At 42.2% G+C, this 26,265-nt stretch overlaps 2 protein-coding genes across 2 annotated transcripts; both read left to right on the top strand.

Annotated features, from left to right (window-relative positions):
- Positions 1-589: 589 nt before the first annotated feature.
- Positions 590-1,534, top strand: ORYCUNV1R1632 (vomeronasal 1 receptor oryCunV1R1632). The gene is given in 1 exon segment (NM_001167317.1): positions 590-1,534. A coding segment is annotated over 1 exon segment (945 nt).
- Positions 1,535-22,648: 21,114 nt separating this feature from the next.
- Positions 22,649-23,584, top strand: ORYCUNV1R1524 (vomeronasal 1 receptor oryCunV1R1524). Its single transcript, NM_001167213.1, is given in 1 exon segment — positions 22,649-23,584. A coding segment is annotated over 1 exon segment (936 nt).
- Positions 23,585-26,265: the final 2,681 nt, after the last annotated feature.

A 26,265-nucleotide genomic window follows, 5' to 3' on the forward strand; every position in this document is an offset into this window, starting at 1 on the left:
CACAAACTTAAATGCAGAGTTCACACAAACAAATATTTAGTCTCTTAGGTAAGTTTTAAGAATATTTGTCTAAAAATAAATCAATATAAATTGTTAGACAACCATATGCATGGATACACAAATGACACTTATTGTATATAGGGGTCTAATTTCTCCTTTCCTTAAATTCTTATTTAAATTCATCTGAAATTGTAAAACTCATACTCTGTATCCAGAAATTTACCAAGAAATTCACAAATACAAAAGGAAATAACTCATTGTCCATGGTTTGAAAAACTACAATAAGGAAAAAAAATCAAGAAACAATTTTCACATGAAAATTTTATTGTCCAAGTCCTGTGGGAGCCCAGCAGTGAGATACAGTATCCAATCATGATTGACAGCTGTCAGCTAGGAACAGAATGGCTTCCAGGAGAGTGAGGGTGGCTGAAGTATTCCCTGGTAAAAAAAAAAAAAAAGGTACAGTGGGATTGATCCACACATCTACATGATGAGTATTTGTTCTAAAACTGATAAATGGGGTTATGATTATGATTATGATAAATAACATCTTACTTTTCCTCATTTACTACATGATTTTTCTCCAAAGATGAATAAAAATATACTTTCCAACTTTATTGCCATAAGAAATGCCTTTTTCTCAGAAGTCAGCATTGGGATCACAGCCAACGCCTTCCTTCTTCTCTTCCACATCCTCTGGTTCTTTCTCAAGCACAGGCCCAGGCCCACCGACCTGACCATAGGACACCTGGCCCTCATCCACCTGGTGATGCTGATCACTGTGGGGGTCATAGCTGCAGACATTTTTGAGTCTCAGGAGTCATGGGACGACATCACATGTAAAGCAGTCATCTACTCATACCAGGTGATGCGAAGCCTCTCCCTATGTAACACCTGTCTGCTGAGCATCCTCCAGGCCATCACCCTCAGCCCCAGGAGCTCCTGGTTGGCAAAGTTCAAGCACACATCCTCACAGCACATGTGTGGGTTTCTCTTCCTATGGGTCTTCAATTTGTCCATCAGTGCTCGTTTCTTAATCTCCACTGTTGCCACCACAAATCGTACGTCCAACAGTCTTATGTTTGTCACTAAATCCTGCTCTCTTTGGACCCTGAGCTATTTACCCAGGTATACTTTTTTTGTAACTGCTATCTTCAGGGATATCTCCCTGCTAGGGCTCATGGCCCTCTCAAGTGGGTACATGGTGACCCTCCTGTGCAGGCACAAGAGGCGGTCCCAGCACCTTCACAGCACCAGCCTCTCTCCAAGAGCCTCCCCAGAGCACAGGGCCACCCAGACCATCCTGCTGCTCATGAGCGTCTTTGTGCTCCTGTACTTGATCGACTGCATTGTGTTCTCATTCTCATGGATGTGGTGGAAGAGTGACCCAGTTCACTTTTGTGTCCAGATGTTGGTGGGCAATGGCTATGCCACCATTGGTCCAATGTTGCTCATAGGTAGTGAAAAACGAATGATCAAGTTTTTCAAATCCATGTGGGAGAAGGAAAGTGTTTACTTGTTCAGGAATAGATAACATGTCTTATACGAGTAAATACTTAGACTGCCTGCAGGACGTGCTCACTGGCTTACTTGAAATACTTGGGTTTAAAGGAAATCCAAGATGGCTGAATAGTGAGAAAACACACTGAACTTGGCTAAATAAAGTTATGAGGAAAATAGGAAGAACCACATTCTCAGGGGGCTGATTGAGAGAAATATTCAGTGGAGAATGGACAGAACAGAACAGAGAATCCACAGAGCAGCACATGGCCATCAGCCACTCTTGTATCTTCACCAGTGGCTCATGGCTGGGATTTGCCATCGTCACAGGGCTAGGTGACAGGCTGCTCTGATCCAGCTCCCTGCTAACCACCTGGGAAAAACAGCTGAAGATGGCCAAATCCTTGCAAACTATGCATCTGATAAAGGATTAATACCCAGCATATATGAGGAGTTCAAGAAACTCAACAACCCAAATTAGAGAAGAAATAGACAGGATATTTATGGGCATTTTTCAAAGGATGAAATACAAATATGCAACAAACATATGGAAGAATGTTCAGCTACAATAGTCATCAGGAAAATGCAAATTAAAACCACAATGAGGGATCACCTTACCCCAGTTAAAATGTCTACCATGTAAAAATGTACAAATAACAAATGCTATTAAGGATGTGGAGACAAAGCTACCTTAATACACAGTAGGTAGGAATGCAGACTGGTATAAGCATTATGGTAGGCAATATGGAGATTCCACAGGAAACTAACAATACATCTGCCATATGACCCAGCTATTTCACTTCTGGGACTGCATCCAAAGGAACTATAATCAGTGTTTGAAAAGGTTCCCTGCACTCCCACATTTGTAGCAGCTCTGATTCACAATACCCAATATATAGAATCAACCCACATGACCATTAACCTGTTACTAGGTAAAGAAAATGTAACATATATATACATACACAATGGACTACTACTCAGCCATAAGGAACAATGAAATCCTGACATGTTAACAAAATGGATGCAACTGAAAATCACTATGCTAAGTGAAGTAAGCCAGACCAAAAAGACAAATACCCCATGTAACTATTGTCTGTGGTAATTAATATTGTGTATTCAAAAAAGATGTTTAGAGCATATCTTTTGACATATAAATATTGCTTCACTGAATTATTCAGTGTAGATGACAACATACTCATATTTCACAAATTAAAAAAAAAGAAATGGTGAAGAAGGAATTTTGAGGGCTCTTGATGCATTAGTAATACTTTGTTTTTAAATTGGGTGCAGGTAAAGTACATTTGGATGACCAAAAACCTCATCTATCTGTATATTTATGTACATTTCTTGTTATGTACAATTTATTTCAATAAAATTCCTAAATTATATATATGAAGATTTTTTTCTGTTAACCCTATTGACTTTGGCACATGTTGACAGTAAATAATAGATAATTTAACCCTCTAACAACTACTAGGCAAACCCAAGGACCCAATTCAAATCAGAAACACCATAACTGGAACTCACTCTGAGTCTCAAAATTCAGGTGACAAAACACAGGTGAGTTATTAGGGATGGACATGGCATCTAAGGCCATGCAGGAGGAAAGGATACTACAGGGGAATAGAGAACATTGTGGATGTGATTGTGGTTACAGGATCACCAGTTACACATATGCTGCAATTTCTCATTCAGTAATGCAAGCATGGTTCTACATGTAAAATCAACTCATGGAGTATTTCACAGGAGTAGAATGGAAAATAAACACATAATTACCTTAACAGATTCAGAAACAGTCTTTGATAAATGCAACACGATTTGTAATTTTTTTTTAAAATTAATTAAACTAGGAATAGAAAGGAACTCAGTCAACCGACAAGAGACCCATGTGAAAAAAAAAATCACAGTTAGCATCATATTTATGAAAGAATGAAATATTTCCCTGAAAGATCATGAAGGAAAACAAGACAATGATATTAACTTTTGCCATTTCTCTTCTAATTTTACTAAAAGTTCTATACAAAATATTTACCCAAGGAAAAGACATGAAATTCACCCAGATTGGAAAGGTCTCAGCTGAAGCCTGCTCCAACAGGGTTACCCAATCTTAGACTGTGAACCTCTAAACTGTGGGATGAAATAAATCTCCTTGGTCTGGCCAGTGCCACGGCTCAATAGGCCAATCCTCCGCCTACGGCGCCGGCACACTGGGTTCTAGTCCTGGTCGGGGCGCCGGATTCTGTCCCGGTTGCCCCTCTTCCAGACCAGCTCTCTGCTGTGGCCTGGGAGTGCAGTGAAAGATGGCCCAAGTCCTTGGGCCCTGTACCCACATGGGAGACCAGAAGAAGCACCTGGCTCCTGCCTTCGGATCAATGCGGTGCACTGGCCGCAGCTAAAAAGCTTCTGTACTGCAAAGCAAACACTCAACAACGTGAAGAGGCAACTGACAGAATGGAAGAAAATATTTGAAAACTATGCAACTGATAAAAGTTGCATAGTTTAATATTCACAATTTATAAAGAGTTCAAGGAACTCAACAACAAAACAAACAATGAAATAAAAAAATGTTCAAAGAACTTGAACAGGCATTTTCCAAAAGAGGAAATCCAAATGGTCAACAGACACATAGAAAAATACTCAGGATCGGGGTCAGCACTGTGGCGCAGTGGGTTAACGCCCTGGCCTGAAGCGCTGGCGTCCCATATGGGCACTGGTTCTAGTCCCGGCTGCTCCACTTCCGATCCAGCTCTCTGCTATGGCCTGGGAAGGCAGTGGAGGATGGCCCAAGTCCTTGGGCCCCTGCACCTGTGTGGGAGATCTGGCTCCTGGCTTCAGGTCGGTGCAGTTCCGGCTGTTGCGGCCATCTGGGGAGTGAACCAGTGCATGAAAGACCTCTCTCTCTCTCTCTTCACTCTCTCTGTGTAACTCTGACTTTCAAATAAATAAATCTTTAAAAAAAAAAAAAAAGAAAAATACTCAGGATCACTAGCCATCAGGGAAATACAAATCAACACCACAATAGGTTTCATCTCACCCGTCAGAATGGCTCTCATACAGAAATCAACAATAAATGCTAGAGGGGATGTGGGGGGAAATGTACCCTAATCTTCTGTTAGTGGGAATATAATTAGTACAGCCATTGTGGAAGACAGTATGGAGGTATCTCAGGAACCTGAAAACAGATCTACCAGATGACCTAGCCATCCCACTCCTGAGAATTTACCCAAAAGAAATGAAATAAGCGTAACAGAGTTATCTGTACCCATGATTACTGCAGCTCAATTCACAACAGCTAAAACATGTAATCAACCCAGATTTCCATCAACCTACATCAGGATAAATAAATTTTATGTGTGTATGTGTGTGTGTAAACTATGGAATACTACTCAGCCATAATGAAGAATGAAATCCTGTATTTTGCAACAAAATGGATGCAACGGGAAACCATTACATTTAGTGAAATAAGCCAGTTCCCAAAAGACAAATACTATATGTTTTCCCTACCTGTGGTGACTAATAGAATTCCAAAAAATATACTGTATAGGAGTAAAATTGACATTTTTGAGATCCGGTGACTGCTTATAGCTCCTGTCTCTACTATTGAAGAACAGTGGTTTTTTTCTTCTTATCGTTTGTTGAACTCTTTATTCAGTATAGGGTTAATCTTATAAAAATAAAGTGTGGGGCTGGTGCTGTGGTGCAGTGGGTTAATGCCCTGGCCTGAAGTGCCAAAATCCCATATGGGTACCGGTTCTAGTCCCAGCTGCTCCACTTCAAATCTAGCTCTCTGCTATGGCCTAGGAAAGCAGTAGAAGACAGCCCAAGTCCTTGGTCCCCTGCACCTGCATGGGAGACCCAGAAGAAGCTCCTGGCTTCAGGTTGGTGCAGCTCCGGCCATTGTGGCCAATTGGAGAGTGAACCAATGGATGGAAGGCCTCTCTCTGTGTAACTCTTTCAAATAAATAAATATTTAAAAAAAGAAAATAAAGTGAAAGTATGTCATGGTAAAAATTAAGAGAAAGATTAAGTGAGAAAGGAGGAGGAAATGTGGGTGCATTGGCAAGAGTGAGGGTAGGGTGGGAAGTATCAGTATGTCCCTAAATCTATATACACATGAAATACATGAAACTTGTGTAACTTAAATAACATTTTAAAAGTAAGTAATATAAAAAAGAATTATATCTACATCATATTCTATCTGTTAAAAACTAATTAAAATTTAAGTAGGAATAAATTTTAAAAAACAAAAATCAATAAATCTCCTTCTTTTCTAAGGAATCCCTCCCATGTATTTCAGTTGTAGTCATGAAAAGCTAACACATCCCAAGGCCAGAGCACAGGGTCCAGCAGTGTGATACCACGGTGGGAAGGGGGTCACTATCAAAATCCATCACCGCTACCCACTTGGGAGATACAGGACTCAGGTGCAGCCCAGCCGTTTCAAACTCTGAAAGACTCTGTGTGTGTGTGTGTGTGTGTGTGTGTGTATGTGTGTGTGACTGTGTGTATACATGTATATATGGCATAAAGACATATCAAATAAAATCAAAGTAAGTCTGTTAAACAAAAATACTTATGTATAAAATCTACTTGCAATATTTATCTGTAAAATAAATACTCGGCATTGTCAAACTGATCGAGCAGCATGTTTTAATCACTCATAAATGGAAGGAATAGGACTTAATTATTTTCAGTGATTTTAGGAAATTGGAATCATGCCAATATTCATAAGCAAAGCAGAGAAACCACGGGCAGATGCCATCAATTTGCAATGACACTTAGGAAGTCATGTTTGACGTGGACTACTACATTAAAACCAATGGGATTTTACATTTTACTATGGAGTAAATTCCTGACTTTTAACTGGACAACCTTATCCCCTTTCCAGAATATTAGTCAGGAAAACAGTGCCTGAATGCATCAGGAGTGCCCACTCGTGAGAGCTCCTGTGGACAGAACAGAGGCCCTGACACCAACCCTCCAGCTGTCTCCACACTGTGCAGAGTGCACGCAATTTCATCTGGGCACACATTCCGGCTCTCTGTGTTGTGAATGGAAGGGAGGTAACAGAAAGTATGTGGCTACTTCTGTGCTAATCTGTCAGTTCTATGATAAAAGATATTTGGTGGATATGAACATTTTATAAAAACAAGTTTGAAAAATCCCCACAGTGGGTCCCTTCCCAGCTGTGCCTCATCACACACACCCCCTGACTAGCACAGCATGGTCCAGGAGATCAGGGAACTGCACAGAACTCTCCAGAGGCAGCATGAGCTTGGAGACCCTCCTCAAGTGCAGCTCTGAGGAACCACAATGCTGACACAGCACCTGCTTTCCCTGATGTACCAAGCCCCAAGATTTTATGCTCTTTAGAAAGCAAACAGCCTTAAGAGGTATTTAAGGTTGTCAATATGATCAGACAAGTCACAGGGAAAATAACATGGAAAAAAGTTCTAAGGTTTCCTCCTTAGAGTAGCACAGAGAAGACTCACTCCACACCCTGCTCAAGGCAGCCATCCCATCAGATGCTCTGTATCCTGCATTTCCACTCAACGGGCAACACTGTGACACATGACACCATAGAGTGGGCCAGGAACTCGTGACCAATGCCTAATTCCACACACCTGAAGCAGCATCAGGAGCTTAGGGGAGGCTGTGACAGCACCCAGCACCAGTGTGAGTATCCATGGCCTTGTGGGTGGACAGAGCAGAAGCTTAAACAAAGACAGTGCAGGCACATATGCTATCTAATTTGCAGCATAAGTTAAACTGTATGTATCGCTTGAGTTGATCTTACCCCTTCATGAATGAGCACATGCTTGGGTCTAAACCAGCTAAGGTGACACAGTGACTCGACTCACTTCAGTTTGAGGAACGGGAACCTAAAGGTATTTAACTAGTCATTTATTACCAGAAAATCAACTAGTTTTATGAGTTACCTAATTAATGGACTAAAAATACTCAGGGAAATTAATCCGTAGCATCCTAGAGACAAGAATCCTCCAATATTCCAATATATAGTGCACTGTTTGAGCTGGATGTCTAATCCAAGGCTACCCAAAACCTAACTGACCCAACTGACTCCCCGCCACAGTCCCTTGCCAGAAGCCCAGCTGTCCAGTGATTCCACATCTATGGAAAAAATATTCACCAGGCAGACCCAGGACATGCGATTCTGTGCACCTGAGAAGAACCTGCAGGGTTTTAAAGAACCCTGAGCTCATCTCTCTGTAAAATGTTATTTTGGTGTCTGGAAAAAGGTGACAAGATTCCACTGGGGAGTACAGAACATGAGGCCCTGCTAGAACATGTCACTCGTTTCTTCCTTTACCTCTATTCTCTCCTGGATAATAGCAATGTGGTGAGGGCTGTGCTTAAAACTTTCCTCTAGACCGGCGCCGCGGCTCACTAGGCTAATCCTCCGCCTTGCAGCACCAGCACACCGGGTTCTAGTCCCGGTCGGGGCGCCGGATTCTGTCCCGGTTACCCCTCTTCCAGGCCAGCTCTCTGCTGTGCCCAGGGAGTGCAGTGGAGGATGGCCCAAGTGCTTGGGCTCTGCACCCCAAGGGAGACCAGGATAAGTACCTGGCTCCTGCCATCGGATCAGCGCAGTGCACCGGCCGCGGCGGCCATTGGAGGGTGAACCAACGACAAAGGAAGACCTTTCTCTCTGTCTCTCTCTCTCACTGTCCACTCTGCCTGTCAAAAAAAAAGCCGGCGCCGTGGCTCAATAGGCTAATCCTCCACCTTGCGGCGCCGGCACACCGGGTTCTAGTCCTGGTCGGGGCGCCGGATTCTGTCCCGGTTGCCCCTCTTCCAGGCCAGCTCTCTGCTATGGCCAGGGAGTGCAGTGGAGGATGGCCCAGGTGCTTGGGCCCTGCACCCCATGGGAGACCAGGAAAAGCACCTGGATCCTGGCTCCTGCCATCGGATCAGCGCGGTGCGCCGGCTGCAGCGGCGGCCATTGGAGGGTGAACCAACGGCAAAAGGAAGACCTTTCTCTCTCTGTCTCTCTCTCTCACTGTCCACTCTGCCTGTCAAAAATAAAAAAAATAAAAAAAAATAAAAAAAAAAAAACTTTCCTCTAAGTTCCCTGACATAGGAGTGTGAGGGTCAGAAGGGGCCCAGCCCTGTAGACGACACTGAGCTCTCTTATTTTGATCCTGAGAGCACCTTAGTCCCATCCTACTCCATGCTGTGTGTGGGCTCAGCTACCCCTGGTGCCCTGAGCTCCCAGTGGCTCTGAGGTCCTCTTCCCACAGTGTGAGGGGTGCCCTCCTCCCCAGGTCTACTCACACTGACCATATGGTCTGGGGTATTATTGGACAAAAGTGCCATGATCTTAAAATTCATGCTCTAAGTTTAAATAATATAAAAATGTCCCTTGCAAAACAAAGAAAAAAATATGCCAACTCTTTTAATTTTCCAGAATTCCTCGGGTAGCCAGAGACGAGACACAAAGGTACAGCCTACATCCTGATGGCCCTGACATCTCAGGGGAACACACACCTCTGATCAGAGTTGGGATCCTTGACTTTCTGTGGCCAAGAAATCCAATCCCTGAGCCCTGCAGAGCAAAAGTGGACAAAGGTCTGTGGGGAGCAACTCGGACTAGACTAAGTTACTGGAATTAAGACTTATTCTATGCATCTGCTCTCCCACAATATGGCGCTGGGAGAGGAGGAAACAGCTTCTACGCAGCTGCCTCTTGCCAACTTGAGTGATGACCTCCAGGAGCTGATCCTGCTCCTGATTGGAGGAGAGCAGCGTACTCGGCGTGTGGGCAGCCGAGTTGGGATTGGCGGAAGAGGACTATAAAGGAGGAGAGAGACAACATGCACCAGGAACATCTAAGGGGAACATCTATCTGAAGGAACACCTGTGCAGCCCCCGAGAGAGCCGGCCGGCAGTGTGCCGCTCCCCCGCGGAAGTGGGGAAGGTGGCAGGGGGAACCACCCTTCCACGGAGGTGGAAGGACGGTAGCCAACCCGGGAAGAACCAGCAGCAAACCCGGGAAGGGCCGAGCAGACAAAAGAACAGCGCAGGGTCCTGTGTCGTTCCTCCACGAAGAGGGGGAGCGACATAATGGTGCCGTGACTCAGATAGGAAACCTAGGCAGGGTTTAGTGTCATTCCTCCACGAACACGGGGAGCGACAAGGTCAGGATGGATGAGTGTGCAGTGACCACAGGGTTCTCTGATGATAGAGGAATTCCAAGCTTCATATGGAACATTATTCAAAAGCCAAGACTGCAGACAATTTAGTCTTGGGAAACTCTCTAATTTCCATACCCTATTAAATTCATTTAGTTTCTGTCTGTTCAAACAGGTCTATAGAGCAAAGTAAAATGTTCAGGAACCTCCCTCATTGTACCACTCCAGGCTACCAACCCATCATCAAGGCCAGTGCCTAATACAAAGGGCCATAAACCACCATGTGTCCATCAGCAGCCTGGCTCTTCCAGGCTAGCATGTATAGGATTCACTGCCCTGGTCATCCCTGATCATGAATATGCAGCACTTGATCTTGGCTGCTGACAGACTGAGCAGCAAGTGGAAAGCCTGGTGGAGTGGTAACCACTATGCTAAGCAGGAAAGTTCTTTCTCACCCTTGCACAGCACCAGAGAGCTGCTATCTTACCAGTTCGTGTGTAAATGCCACAAAGGGATGTCACAAAAATGATGGACTGGCAGTCTCCAAAGCAGCACTCAAAAATTCAGTAGAAACTTTTTGAAAAAAAAAACTTTTTAAAAGCTATGGAAAAAATAATCAGCCAGAAGATTACAGCAATTAGGTAAACAACCAAGAAGACATCTTAAAAACCGTAGGAACATTCTCTGGCTTTTTCACTCAATCTTGTCCCAGCACCTTCCCAGTGTGGCAGCAGTCCTGGTGTTGAAGGGCTGACAGTCCAGATCCTCGCTACATCACATGAATGGGAGTGAACTGGCAGACCTTACCTTCAGTCAGAAGCATACTAGAAGCACTGATCCAAAGTGCTGCTCATAAAAAGTGATCATCAATTAAAGACTTACAGAAGTCTGCAGGAAGAGATTATAAATGGAGACATGTGACATTAGAAAGCATGGGGTAGAAGTTAGCCTGATACTGTTTGGGAAATTCAAAAACAATCAAGCATAATAAGGGATTCAGAAAACCATGGGCGTGCTCAGGGAAGTTGCAAAGCAACAAAGACCAGAGGAGAGCTTCGTGTTTCACTTCACACTGGTCCAGCAGCCCAGAGCAAGGCTAGCTCCAGCAGAGACACACCCTGCAAAGACTAGGGGAGCTCCTGGCATTCAATCAAATCTCAGTCAGAACAGGAACAGAGACTTCAGGAATATCATGCAAAAAGGAAAAGTCTGCAAAAACAGGCAAAGAAAAGGCAACTGTGACCTTAAACTATTATAAATTCATTTGTAAAAAAAAAAACTCCTGGGGAAGTGGAAGCATCAGATATCCAGACACATCACATTGTAGTCAACAAAAGATTAATTTTCCACTCAAAAATCACAAAACAGAAACAAGTGAGAAAACATGGGCCCTTCAAAAGAACAAGAATGCTGCAAAGAACCCATCCTTGAGGAATCCCAAATGACTTAATAATAATAGTCAACTGCCTTAAAGTATTCCAATAGCTAAAGGAAAAGCTAACCACACTAAATGACATCACGATAAGTATCTATGAAAAAAATGAGAATACTAGCGACAAGCACTGTGGCACAGTGGGTTCAACTGCAGCCTGCAGTGCCAATACCCTATATGCCTACGGGCACAGGCTTTACTCCCGGTCCCTCGACTTCTGATCCAGCTCGCCGCCCATTGGCCTGGAGAAGCAGTAGAGGGCAGCCCAAATGCTTGGGCCCCTGCACCCACACAGGAGACCCAGAAGAATCCCTTGGCTCCTGGCTTCCACCTGGGCCAGTCCTAGCTGTTGCAGTCATTTGGTAGTAAACCAGCAGATGAAAGATGTCTAGCTCTCCTTCTCTATTCAATTCCGCCTTTCAAATAAATGAATGAAATGTAGCATGGAACCAAACAAAAGCTCTGAAGAAAAAAACTACAATAACTGAAAGGAAATACTCCATAGAGGCGTTAACATCATCTTTGAGTGGTCAGAAGAAATAAGTGGCAAACATCCAGAAAGGACAACTGAAATTACTGAGTCTGATGAACAGAAACAAAGAATCAACATGGGATAGGCATTGTTAAGCAGCACGTTCAGTTGCTGCTTAGGACACACACATCCATATTAAGAGTGTCTGGGATCAAGTCCTACCTCTGCTTCTGATCCAGCTGCCTGCTTATGCACCTGGGAGGAGCCTAATGGCTCTGGCTGAACAGGCATTATTCAAGAGAGCAAATTCAAATGGCCAATAGACATGTGGAAAACTTCTCAGGATCACCAGCAATGAGGGAACTGGAAACCAAAAGCACAATGCGGTTTCACCTCACTCCAGTTAGAATGGCTCTCATACAGAAATCAACAAACAAAAAATGCTGGCACACATGTGGGGAAAATGGTACACTATTGGTGAGAACGTCAACTGTTAAAGTCACTGTGGAAGATAGTATGAAGATACCTTAGAAACACAATAATACCTTATGATCCAGCCATTCTACTCCTGGCAATCTACCCAAAAGAAATGCAATCAACCTATGAAACAATGACCTGTAACCCCATGTTTATTGCAGCTCATTTCACAGTATGTAACATATAGAATCAACCCAGATGTCTATCAACTGAAGACTGGATAAAGGAGTTGTGTATATATCACTATGGAAAATTACACAGCAGTAAGGAAAAATGAAATCCTGTTGTTTGCAATAAGTGGATGCAACTAGAAACCATTTTACTTAACAAAATATGCCAGTCCCAAAAAGACAAATACCACATATTTTCCCTGATCTGTGGGAATGAATAGAGTACGAAAAAAAGTAATGTATAGGAGTGAAACTGACTTTTTGAAAATTGATGATTGCTTACAGGTCTTGTCTACTGTTAAGGAACAGTGTTTTTCTTCATACTATTTGTTGAACTCTTAGTGAAGGGTTAATCTTATGAGCATTAAGTTAACTGAAAATATATCTTTGTAAAAATTAAGAACAGGAATAGGAGAGGGAGGAGGAAAAAGGGTGGAAGCATGGTGGCAGGGAGGGTAGAGTGGGAAAAATCACTATGTTCCTGAATCTATAACAGGAAATACAGGAAATATGTGTACCTTAAGTAAATTTTTTTAATATTTATTTTATTTATTTGAAAGACAGAGTTACAGAGAAGTAGAGACAGAGAGAGAGGTCTTCCATCCTCTGGTTCACTCCCCAGATGGCCACAACGGCCAGAGCTGCAGCGATTCGAAGCCAGGAGCCACGAGCCTCCTCCAGGATTCCCACATGGGTGCAGGGGCCCAAGGACTTGGGTCATCTTGTACTGCGTCCCTGGCCATAGCAGAGAGCTGGATCCGAAGAGGAGCAGCCAGGACTTGAACTGGCACCCATATGGGATGCCAGTGCTTCAGGCCAGAGTGTTAACTCACTGAGCCACAGCACCGGCCCCCCCCCATACATATTTTTTTTAAACTAATTTGTTTTTCTATTCATTAGTAATGAAAAATCTTAAGAGGATATTTTTAAAACTCTAGTTAGAATATCATACAGAATAAAATACCTAGAAATAAATTGAACCAATAAATTTAATGCCAAAAATATAAAATATTGTTCAAATAAAGTAAAATCATCCTTAATAGATATGACATCACATTTTTATGGATTAGAAGATTTAATTTTGTCAAGCAAGAAATACTAGTCAAAGCTATCTAAATATTCAATGTCATTGGTATCAAAATAACTACTACATTTTTTTTGCACAGATGGAAAAGCTGATCATCAGAGTTAAAGTAATTAAAAGTGAGCACAGACAGCCAAAAACAATTTTGAAAAAAAAAAAAAAAAAAACAAGATTAGAAGACTTAAACTTCCTGAATTCAAAACTTACTGCAAACCTGCAGTTACCAAAAAAATGTGGTATTGGTATAAGGACAAACATATAGACCACTGGAATACAGTTAAGGGTCCAAAAATAAATCCATACATCTGTGCTCAACTTATTTCAAAAAAGCACCAATATGCACAATGAGAAAAGGACAGCCTTGTCAACAGTGCCACTAGGACATCTATATTCACAAGTAAAAGAGCATTTCAGTCTTGGTCTCATACCACATACAAAAATAAATTGTTAACCACCTAAATAGAAGACTTATAAAACTTTTTGGAAGAAAATATGGTAGTAAATTTTCATGACCTTGAACTTGTTAATGAATTCTTATATCTTCACACACACACACACACACACACACACACGAGTAACCAAAGAAAAGTAGATAAATTGGACTTCATCAAAGACAGAAATTTTGAACCCTAAAGGACCTTATCAAGGAAGTTGGGGGAAGCATACAGATTAGGGGGAAATATTTGAAAAGCATGTATCTGGAAAGTGTCTAGTAGCCAGAATGTATAAAGAACTCTTACAACTTAAAATACACATAATTCAATTTACAGGTGGGCAAAGGACTTGAATAGATACTCTCCAAAGAAGATATAAAAGTGACCAAACTAGCACAGGTAACTGTGCTCATCATCTTTAGTCCTTAAGACAAATCAAAAGCACAATGAAGCCCAACTTCATATATCCTAGGATGACAACAAATCAACAAAAATAAGAATAACAAATATCAGCAGTAATGTGGAGAAGTTGGAACCATCTTACTTTTCAAGCAGGAACATTACATAGTACAGTAGGTATAGAAGACAGTTTGGTGGTTCCTCAAAATGTTAAACATAAAACTGCCCTATGACCTAGCAATTTCCCTCCTAGATATATGAGAGGGCTTCATAAAGTTCATGGAAATATGGAATTAAAACATCATGTTGGGGCTGGTGCTATGGTAGCAGGTAAAGCCACTGCTGCCACTGGCATCCCATATGGATGCTGCTTTGAGTCCTGGCTGCTCCACTTCCAATCCAGCTCCTTGCTAATTTGCCTGGAAATCAGTGGAGAATGGCCCAAGTGTTTGTGTCCCTGTGCCCATGTGAGAGACCTTGAAGAACTTCTTGTCTCTTGACTCTAATTTGGTCCACCCCTGCCATTGCAGCCATTTGGGGAGTGAACCAGCAGGTGTAAGGTTCTCTTTCTCTATAGCTGTTAACTCTGCCTTTTAAAATAAATAAATCTTAAGAGAAAAAGGTAATGTTAATTTTCGTGATATTCTTCAAAATGTTTGCAGAACTCCTGCCTCAGATCAACCCTTGGGGCATTCGGATCTGTCTAAAAGGTCCATGAGAGTCTCACAGGCATGGGAAGCCATGAAATCGCGGCAAAAAGCAATCTAAATGAAAGATCCTGATGAACAAGACCCCAGCAGAAGGAACAGGCCATCAAGGAGGGAGGCGCCTTTCTCTGAAGGAAGGAAGGAACCTCCACTGTGATATGGCCTTAACTAAACAAGTTCAGAGTCGGTGAACTCAAGGGGCTTCCATAGCCTAGACAGCTCATGGCAGGAGTCTCGGGTGATTGCTGATGTCATAAATAAGAGCGCCAATTGTTAAATCAACAATGGGAGTCACTGGGTACAGGCTCCCCATGTAGGATCTCTGTCCTTAATGTGTTTTACTATGAAACTTAAAAACAACACTCCTAGTCGAACAATGCCCTATACCTTGTGCAATTGTGTGAGTGCAGCCTGTTGAAATCCTTGCTTAGTGTATACTAAGTTGATCTTCTGTATATGAAGGTAATTGAAAATGAAACTCGATGAAGGGCGGGATGGGAGAGGGAGTGGGAGAGGGGAGGGCCGCGGGATGGAGGGAGGGAGGTTCGGAGGGGGAGAGCCACAACAATACAAAAGTTTCACTTTGTAAATTCACATTTATTAAATAAAAAAAGAAAAAAAAAGTTTGCAGAAAATATTCATGAATACAGGGATTCAATAAGTTCATGAAAATGCATATTATGAAAAAGCTATGCATATTTATTAAAATATTAACCTAAAATAAAGTTACTATAATTCTATTTTCTACAAACATTTAAGTGTCCTTAAATGTGTGTATACACACACACACACACACACGCACAATAGAATACTACTTGGTCTTAAAAAGGAATTGATTTATGCTACAACATGGATAAATTTCAAAAACATTAAACTAAACAAACAAAACCAGAATGAAAGAGCATATATTGTATAATACCAGTTATGCAAAACAGCCTGAATATGTAAACCCACAGTTAGAACAGCATGGTGGTTGTGACCAGCTGGGAGGGCACCATAGCGAGTGATTGCTCAAAGGATATGAGGGTTTCTTTTATGGTGATGGAATGTTTTGGAACAATGATTACTGTCACTAGATTGCACATCTTAAAATAGCTAATATGTGAGTGAAATCTCAAATTTTGGCAGGAAAAACGAAACACTGGAAATCTGTTCAATTAAACGGGATATCAACTCCATGGGATAATCCCTTAAACGCACTCTGGCACTCTGACTCAAAGCTTGGCATCCAGGGATTGAGAGCCTGCTCTGTGTCAGGCAGTGTTCTCGGCTCACCTTCCCTCCAGTGTCTGGGGTAGGTGGCGGAATCCCTATTCTACAGAAGAGGAAACCAAGACTGAGAGACACAGTGATTGTTCCAAGGTCACCCATCTACTAAGACAGCAGACTGGGGATCTGACTGATGACTGATCTGACTTCCTGACTACTGTTAACTAATAGATGAAGACAGAGAGCCAAGCAGTGGTGATTTCTGGACAGAGGGGGAAGCAAGAGGAAGGACTTAGAAAGTGGCACCAGGACTCCTTGGAGTGTGATGAAAATGTTCTCTATCTTGGTGGTGGTGATAGTTTTGTGGGTGTGTCTGTACATCAAAACTTAACAAACTGTACACCAAACAGGTGTAGTTTATCATACATGGAATGGTGAATAACCACGGTTACTGATGGAAGTAATGATTGCTGTAATGGATAGAACAGCAGTTTATTCAGAAAGGAAGCCACCTTAAAACTTATCTCCTTGTGCATTTGAAACAATAATATTAATCTTTAAAAATCTCACACATGCACATACACTTTTCTTTCTTCATGGCACAGGATATCCCAAATCACTCCGTTTTTCCTGCTCAAAATCAGGCATTTAGAAATCAGAAAGTATGGCGAATAGTACAGAGTTCCCTTGAAAAACAAACTAGGCCAGCGTTGTGGCACAGTGGGTTAACCTGCCACCTGCAATGCCAGATCCCGTCCAGTCCCAGCGGCTCCACTTGTGATCCAGCCCCCGATAAAGCACATGGAAAGCAGCAGAAGATGCTCCAAATGCTTGAGCCCCTGGGTGGAGCTCCAGGCTCCCCACTTCCAGGCCATTCTGGCCAACTGGAGAGTAATCCCATGGATGGAAGACCTTTCTCTCTCTCTCTCTCTCTCTCCCTCCCTTTGTCCCTTTCTCCCTTTCTCCTTCCCTCCCTCCCTCTAACTCTGCCTTTCAAATAAATACATCTTTAAAAAAAAAAAAAAGAAGGACTCTAAGGGAGAATCTAACTTAAAAAGAAAAAAAGACTAAAGCTAGATCTACCCAGTGATCCAGCTATACTACTTTGAGACTAGATCCACAGGAAAGGCAATCAGCATATGGGAGAGATACCCACACTCCCATGTTGGCTGTAACACTATTCACAATAGCTAAGATATAGAATCAACCTAAATGGATGGGTAGATAGATAGAGGAATGGACGGATGGAGAAATAAAATCTGGTATATATACATAGTGGAATATTGCTCAGCCATAAAAAAGAATGGAATCCATCAATTACAAAAAAAGGAGATTATTATGTTAAGTGCAATAGACCAGGCATAAAAATATAAGTCATGTTTTCTTTTATACATAAAAGTTAAATATGAATATGAATTTTAAAGGGTGATTACTGGGTTAGAAGTCTGGCATAGGGATTAAAACCCTGCTTTGGACATATCTATCCTATATCGGAGCTCCTGGGTTTCTTATCCCAGCTCCACTCTCAAGTCTACCTTATTAGTAATGTGTATCCCAGGAGCAAGCAAAGATGACTCCAGTACTGGGATCCCTGCCACCCATACAGGAGACCCGGATAGAGCTCCTGGCTCTCACCTATGTTGGGCGTACACTAGTGGATATGAGCTGCTCACTCTCCCTCCCTGATAAATAAATAAAATTTAAAAAAATAAAATAGGGACTACTAGAGGCTGGAAGTGTGAGGGTTGGGGGAGAATTGACAATGGGCATGAAAATGCAACTGGTTGAAGGTACTGGGTGTTGTGGTGTTGCACAGAACAGCAGGGTAGCTGCACTCTGCAAAAAAGGAGACGGAAGGGTTCCTCGTCCCATGTGATCATTTCTATGCTGTGTGTATGTGTTAAAATACTGTATCCCACTCTATAAAATGTATATATCCTGTTAACTCAAAATGCAAAAAAAAAAAAAAAGAAAAAGAAAAAATTACAAGAAAAAAGAAATTATCAATTCAAAGGAAATCAAACTTTGGCTGTGAGGTATGTTCACTGATGTTGGGGTCTCATGGCTTTCAGCTATCTGCAGAGGACAGATTTCAGAAAGATATATTTTTTTTAATTTCCACTTGCAGAACACTTCACTGCATCGCACACCAGGCCCTATCATCTTTGGATCAGCCTTTGGTTCCTTAAACTGACTGCCATCATTGGTATCCAGTGAACAATCCAGGCCCTCTGACTTTGGAAAATGGGAGCTCCACAGGCACACAAGATTCATCCAGACGTGACTTGTTTACCATCGTCTGAGGATGAAGGAAGTGTCTTTCCTTTCCTTGGGGATCCCTCTCTGCCTACCACAAGACAGGTGCTTTCAGATGACAGCAGCAACACCAAAATTACAGTCTTCAGAGAGATGGGCTGACAGCATCATCTCCATAAAATCCCACCCAGCAGCCTCAACTCGCAACCTAAGCAGCAGTGAGCACAAGAGGAAGCAGAGGCGGCGCCCAGGGAGGCACCGGCTTTCACTAAATCATAACCGGGACACAGGTATTTATTCCTAATGTGCTACAGGACTTCTTTGAACATTCACAGTATTTCTTGAACAATTGCATGATTTTTATTTCATGATATTACCATAACCTAAATATAAGTAAAGCATTACCTTAGATAGTGATTTCTCTAGGATAAAGTAATGATAATCCAAAAGACCAGCGAGTTCTACATTTTATTAGTTTACATTCAATTCTATGACTTAAAATTTTCCAGATAAAGGTTTGGTAATTTACAAGCTCAAAGATACTGCTACTAAAAAAATCTAATTTTTGGTATCAAGTTCACATAAAATATGTAACATATACTTGCAATAAACTAATGACATTGCATTTTTAAGATGGTGTTTTAAATCTTAATTTATTTGAGAGATAGAAGCCCAACACTCATTTGCTGTTTCATTCCTCAAATGCCTACAAAGGGAAGAGAAACCTGGAGCCAGGAACTCAACCCAGGTCCCCCATGTGAGTGACAGGGACCCAAATACTTGATCTATCAGCCACTGTTTTCCAAGGTATACACTAGGAGGCTGGAATTGGGAGCAGAGTCAAGACGTGAACACAGGTATTCTGATATGGGACATGGGTGTCCCAAGTGGCGTCTCTTAACCGGTTATAAGGCCAAATGCCAGTCCCCCTGATACTGCATTCTTTTAAAATGCTCTTGGCTACATGATACCTGAGTGATTCAGTCTTCCTTCCCAGTACCAGTATATATCGTTTCAGTCAAGCACCTTTTATGCTTCTTTAAAGTGCTCTAGGGATGCAAGAAGGCACTACAATAGAATAAATTCAAATGCGTGATGAAATAAAACATGGTATCTGTCATGGTTTTGCTGTGATATTATTGCTGACAACCACAGGGGTCCATGTATCCAGCAGTAAGTGATATTTCTTTAAATTAGAGAACTTCTGTCCTTGATATCTGCCTTCTGTGTGGAATCATCTTCTCCCAGCTAATGTTAGCTTTAGTGCCATCCCTTAGTAACTCATCACTGATGAAAGACACAGAATTCAATTCCAGACATTAAATTATTTAGTTTCACTCTATTACTAAAGCCTCTAGAACGAAGACAATAAATTGCTTTACTATCATTTCACTGAATTTCCTGTAATAAATAAAAGCAGCTGATAATAACTTAGAGGAAAAAGTCTTTCATCTTTTGATCAAACATGCTTAATATTCAGAAGGATTTTTCAGTGCTCTTCCCTCCCAAAATCTCAAATGGCGATGAACTAAATTGCAAAGTTGCTTCACAAAAACACTTTCCAAATAGAATTTCAGTGCAGTCTCTGAATTAGCACAATCCTCACATTTGGGGTACACATGTTACGTCAGTCATGCCTGTCCCCCAGTAACTGGTGGGGTTGCAGAAAAAATGATAGCTGTATCATCACCAGGCCACTTCCCCTTCCTGGTCCCCAAATAGTTAACAATACCATCTCGGGGAGCATGGGCAGTTTTAAAGAAGGAGACTCAAAGTCATGGTTGCCCACTCCTTTGCAGCCAGCTGTCTCCCAGGGCTCATGAATATCTTGTAAGGGATGTCTTAGGTGAAGAATTCAGTCAGTGGCCACGCAACTGAGAACACTTCCAGTGGTTCTTAAACTGACTCGTGGTAGACAATCCTCTTTTCCCCTTGGTGACGTGTGTGCCTGCCGCAGGATGACAGGGTGAAACTCACTGGGACTGCTCCAAACGCCTGGGCTCTACATCCAACATGCTTGGGTTTCTTGGAAATCGAATGCTTCATCGCACTTACTAAGAGTGAGTGTGTTCCCTTCTGCTGATTGCTGAGATGCCCAAGAACAGGCAAGTTGTTTGATCAAAGGTCCACTTTGTTCTTATCTACAGAAACACCTCCAGGCTTGCTGCTTGGGTTTCCAGCAGGTTGAGCATGTGTGTGTGATGAGAACATCTCCTGTTTCCCATCTCTGAAGTCTATGCAAATACCTTGGGGTAGTAAATATTCCAGCAGCAAACAGCTTCTACTGTCGTTTGTGGTTTAGATTTTTTTTTATTTGAAAGGCAAAGTTAGAGAGAAAGCGAGAGGGAGAGGCCGGGGCAAGAGGCGGGTGTTGAGATGGGGGGGTCAGTGTGGGAATCTTCCATCTGCTGGGTCTCCTCTTTTATTTATTGATGCCATCACAATATGCATCCTGTCAAGATTTCCCTGAAGTGAAAACATCTGTCCTACCTCCAGCCGCTCATCTGGAAGTTCTTCTTTCCTTGTAATTTCTTTTTTAAAAAAATTATTTGAAGGGCAGAGTTAGAGATGGAGAGGGACACAGAGAGGCAGTGAGAGAGGGAAAGAGGGCAAGAGGGAGAGAGAATCTTCTATCTGCTGGTTCACTTCCCAAATGGCTGCAACAGCTGGGGCTGGGCCAAGTCAAACTCAGGAGCAGGATCTTCATTCAAGTTCCGCACATGGGTTCAGGGTCCCAAGCACTTGGGCCATCTGCTGCCACCCATATGGGATGCCTGTGTCACGGGCAGCAGCTTAACCCGCTGTGCCACGGCACTGGCCTCACACTGTCATTTGTTTAATCCACAACTGTCTTGTGGTTTTATACCAACCACACTGAATTTTCCTGGTGCACAGAGAGAGTGTGGCTCCCTGTGAAGGAGCCAGTGTTTCCCTGCATTCCTTTCATGGTCTGGCCTTGCTCCTGTGAGCACCGTGTCAGCTGTACAATCACAACGAATCATTCAAGTCATTTTTTTCCATATTTTTACTACTGATATGGGGACTGTGAAAGAGATTTCACATGTCACACAGATCAAAGACTTGTAAGGCATGGAATATTTCAGAGCTTGAATAAAATGCCTGAATTCAGATCATGTCCCTGTTGCTCAATGCGATTTTTATTGTGCAGAACTCCAGGTAATGATGAAAGATCAATTAAAGGAGACTTGAGGAATTAGCTCCTACCTCTAAGCAGCAAATGTTTTTCAGGTCATGACTGAACAGCCTGCAATAGGCGTCTTGTATAGAGAGCGCCTTGTTATCATTGAACGAGATACCTGGGAGAGGCAGCTTCCCTAATACACAGGTCTGAGAAAAATGAGGGAATAAAAAGTTGTATGTACCACTTTACTGATAATTGAAAAGGAGACCCCCTCTGGCCAGCTTCCTGTTTTCCAGGAATTGGTTCTGAATGTCGGAAATATCTGGATTTCCTGGGGAAAATAGAAAAGCTAAAAAAAAAAAAAAAACACGCCACGACAACAGCTAGATTAGAATACCATCAGTGTCCAAGGGTGAAAGTTTGTCAAAGGAAGCTAGTGTTACGGTGGTCATTTCTTCTCTCGGCCATGAAATCGCCGCTACGCTGCAGTATCTGCTCTGAGCCGCAGTAAGGTGATGAGGTAATGCGTCAGTGAGGAACATCGCCACAGTGCTCCAGGTGTCAGGCAGTCTCTAAACGCTCTCCATTACTGACAAGCACTCTCCCAACAACGCCATCAGGCAAGTGCTTCCGCTACCGCCCTCTTGCGCTGATGCTGAGCTAAGAGTAGCAGGGTCTGGGTCTCGGGCTTGTTCTGCTAAGCCCTCATGACTTTGAACACCTGCGACTAAACCACGAGAACGGGCCTGTTGGGATTATTCAGCTAGAAGATTCTTACCTCCACTTGTCCAGAACTTACACCAGCGGACTGTGGGGAGCAATTTCTAGGTAAGCAGCTGTGTTTCAGGCACTGTAGATCCAAAGACTAGTAAGAAAGCATCTCTCGTGGGAAAGTCAGCAGAAGCTGCCCGTGAGAGTGTACAGGACTCAGGAGCAGATGAGGTAGAGGGGTCTCTGCTCACAGAGAAGGGGGTGACATGAGCACCACCAGATGGTAACTTCCTTGGAGGAATGAGTGGTGCGTGTTGTGCACTTACACGATGAGTAAGAGCTGATCGGAGCCATGTCGAATTATTTTGGATAAAGTGACGATTCTGGAGATGTTGATGTGGTGACTGGGAACCTGCCGGTGAGGACAGTGCTGTTGTCACACGCTCCTGCTTTTCTTCCTAGCCCTAACTACTTGGTTGAATGTCCTCATGAAGATGAACAAATGTTCCAGGTAATTGCCTTAAAAAATGCCTTTTATCCTCAAGCTGGCATTGGGATCTCGGCAAACTCAGTCCTTCTTTCCCTGCACATTTCAATGTTCTCCGTGGGCCCCAAGCCCAAGCTTACGGACCTGACCGTCACTCACCTGGCTGTGGTCCACATAGTGATGCTTCTCACCATGGGGCTCCTGCTGTCCATGGACCTGTGGGGAGCAAGCGACGCTCAGAGCGACATCTGGTGTAAAGTGATCGTCTTCCTGAACAAGCTCATGCGGGGGCTCTCCATTGCCACCACGGGCCTCCTGAGCACCCTTCAGGCCGTCACCATCAGCCCCGGTAGCTCCTGGTTGGCGCAGTTCAAATGTAGATCCCCACATTTCCTCCTCTGTTTCTCTCTCTTCATATGGGCCCTGACCTCATGCATCTGTAGCAACCTGCTCCTCTATACGGTGGCCGCACCCAATGAGACCCAGCCTGGACTTCTCTTCCTCACGGACCACTGCTCCTTCTTGCCCATGAGCTCTGTCCACAGGGCCCTGTTTTTCACCCTGATGACATTTAGAGATGTCTTCTTCATTGGGCTCATGGCTGTTTCGAGTGGCTACATGATACTCGTCTTGTACAGACATGCGCGGCGGTCCCAGCATCTCCACAGCATGAGCTGTTCTCCAAGGAGCTCCCCAGAGAAGAGGGCCACTAAGACAATCCTGCTGCTGGTGAGCTGCTTTGTGATTGGATACTGTGTGGACATCATCATTTCAGTTTCCACAGGCACGACATGGACCAATGACCCCATCCTGGTGTGCATCCAGATACTTGTGTCCCATGGCTACTGCACGGTCAGTCCTTTGGTGCTAATTAGGGCTGACAAGCACATAATAGAAATTATGCAAAACATATGGGAAAGGAACAGTAACTGGCTAAGGAAATTTATCTAAAGAGTGTTTTCCACTCTTGTTAGAATAATTTTACATACTTCACAGAAATTTTCTTTCTGAAAAAAAAAAAAAACAATTAATGTGGGATAACAAATTTTCTATCACAACAAAGGTATCTTGAGAAATATCGCCAGCAAGTACCTTGTAGATATTTCTGTACTATAGCCACATCAATTAGATTAATTTGTATCCTTATAAGTTTGCTGACTTTCCATTTCTTTTTGCATCTCAGATCTTCATTCTAAGATTGTTTTCTTCCTTCTTGTATTACATTCCATGAAACTGCCTTCAGTGAAGTTCTGTGAGGTACACTGTCCCTTTGTTCATCTAAAATAATCTTTACGTTGTACTGTTTCTTGAAAAAACTCCATAGCAAGACATCCAGTTGTAGTGCAATGATGTTTTCTGTACTTTGGAGAAATTATTTCTTATTGATGGAGGGGGAGGCTTACACTCTGACTTTGAGAATTACACTACCATCATGGAGATTTCCCTTTTGAGGAAAATTCCCTTGACTCTTGGCTAGTTTTAATATCTTGTAGTAGTTTTAAGTATTCTGATTTTTACTAAAATGTATGCATTGTGATATCCCTTCTACATTCACTTTGTCATATAATATCTATTTTTAAACTTCAATCCATGTCATGATTTTTTGGGGGGAAGTCCTGTTATTACCTCTTCCTAAATTTATTTGCTCCACTTACTATACTGAAATTCAACTTACTTTGTATTAAACCTCATAATGATGTTCTCTATATCTCTTAATTTTTTCATATTTTCCATCTCTGTTTTCTAATTTGTGTTCTGAATAATTTCTTCAGCACAATATTCTAATTTAATAAGTCTCTCTTTAGCCATGTTTAAACTATTATTTATTAGCCATTAATTGGGTGTTACTTTTTTTTATTAAGTTTCACTTTTTAATCTGCCTTAAAGCATATCTTGATGATTTTTACTCATTTTCATGTGGCTTTAAATTTTTAAAAATATTTTTCTTGGAACTGGTCATGAGTTAATCCTCCACCTGCAGCACCAGCATCCCATATGGGCACTGGTTCTAGTCCTAGCTGCTCCTCTTCCAATCCAGCGCTCTGCTATGGCCTAGGAAAGCAGCAGAGAATGGCACAAGCATTTGGGCCCCTGCACCCACGTGGGAGACTGGGAGGAAGCTCCTGGTTCCTGGCTTCAGATCAGCACAGCTCCGGCCATTGCGACCCTTTAGGGAGTGAACCAAAAAAGTGTAAGGTTGACCTTTCTCTCTGTCTCTCTCTCACTGTCTGTAACTCCTCTCAAATAAATAAATCCTTAAAAAATATATTTCTCTTATCTTAGAAATAATGATATTAATGGAAAAATTATTTCACTTTAGTTATTGGCCCCTCTTGATATTTTCTACTTTTAGATTATAGGCTTCTTGTTTTTTCCAAGTTTTAATTCAAAGGAAAACTGAGCATTCTAGTGTGAGATGTATTTATCTATAGGGAAATTGCATTTTCTTCCTCCTTCTCTTTTACAGCACAAATCTGGGGGCTTTTCAGATTATTTGGATTTTTCTGAATTCAAAAAACATGAAATCAATTTGAACTCTGAACCAATATGAAAATAAGACATTCCTTCTTCCTCTGTCCCAGACTCCTGACCTTTGCCAAGAAAGAGCCAAGGAAATAATAACAGAGAAATTATTGGTTGAATGTTCATTGTTAACTCCCTTTGTAAGATTTTGCTAGCTCAAATTTTTCTAAAGACATCAATCAATCCTCAAAAGCACTGGCTTTAGGTAGGAGTCCTGGCTTCTCTTCTTTGTCTTGTGTGGTCCGTGATGATTTTCCCGGTCTCCATACAGCTGTTAAGATTCAGATTTCCAAGTTCCTAGTACCAGTAAATAATCCAAAAGAAACAAAACTTTCTACTTCCAAACTTACTAACCTCCTGGGGACTTCCCAAACTATTTTGCAAATGCACATTGAGAAGACAATTGCTTTATATACGGCTTATACACATTTGTAGTGGAAGGTTCGTCTGTGTCTCCAGTCTGTGGTATCACCAGGTGAACCACTACTGCGTGAGTAAGACAATAGCTTCTCCAACTGACTACACCATGCACAGACTCTGTTACACCATAGTGTATCATGAAAGGTTTTGATTTCATGATGACCTGTGCTCTGTTATCATCATAAACACAGTTGCATGGTATGTTTTCAATTCAGAAAGTAAACACACTGCTTTCACCGCTGCATAGTATTAGGACTTGCTATCTTCATTGAGTTATTTATGTCCAGGGTTTATAAAACTAGTAGTTCCTACAGTTCAGGAACTGAATTAGGGCAATTTAGCTCCAATAATTCCTTAACAGAAACTCTATTTCTGAATATTTATAACTTGTCTTGATATACTTCATAATCTAAAAACCATTTAGGATAAGGTTTAACATATTCAAAGTACATAGGCAATATTTCTAGACTATCCTTTTGTTGTAGAAGCAGCTCCTGGCTCCTGACTTCAGATAAGCTCAGCTCCGGGCATTGTGGCCAACTGGGGTGTGAACCGGCAGATGGAAGACCTCTCTCTTTCTCTCTTTCTGCATAACTCTATCAAATAAATAAATAAATCTTTTTTTAAAAATGCTAATAAACTGGTGCAAAACTGACTTGATTAGTTACACTGTGAACATGTGTTGGAGT

This window comes from Oryctolagus cuniculus, chromosome 10 (assembly GCF_964237555.1).
Source record: "Oryctolagus cuniculus chromosome 10, mOryCun1.1, whole genome shotgun sequence".
Taxonomy (NCBI): Eukaryota; Metazoa; Chordata; class Mammalia; order Lagomorpha; family Leporidae; genus Oryctolagus; species Oryctolagus cuniculus.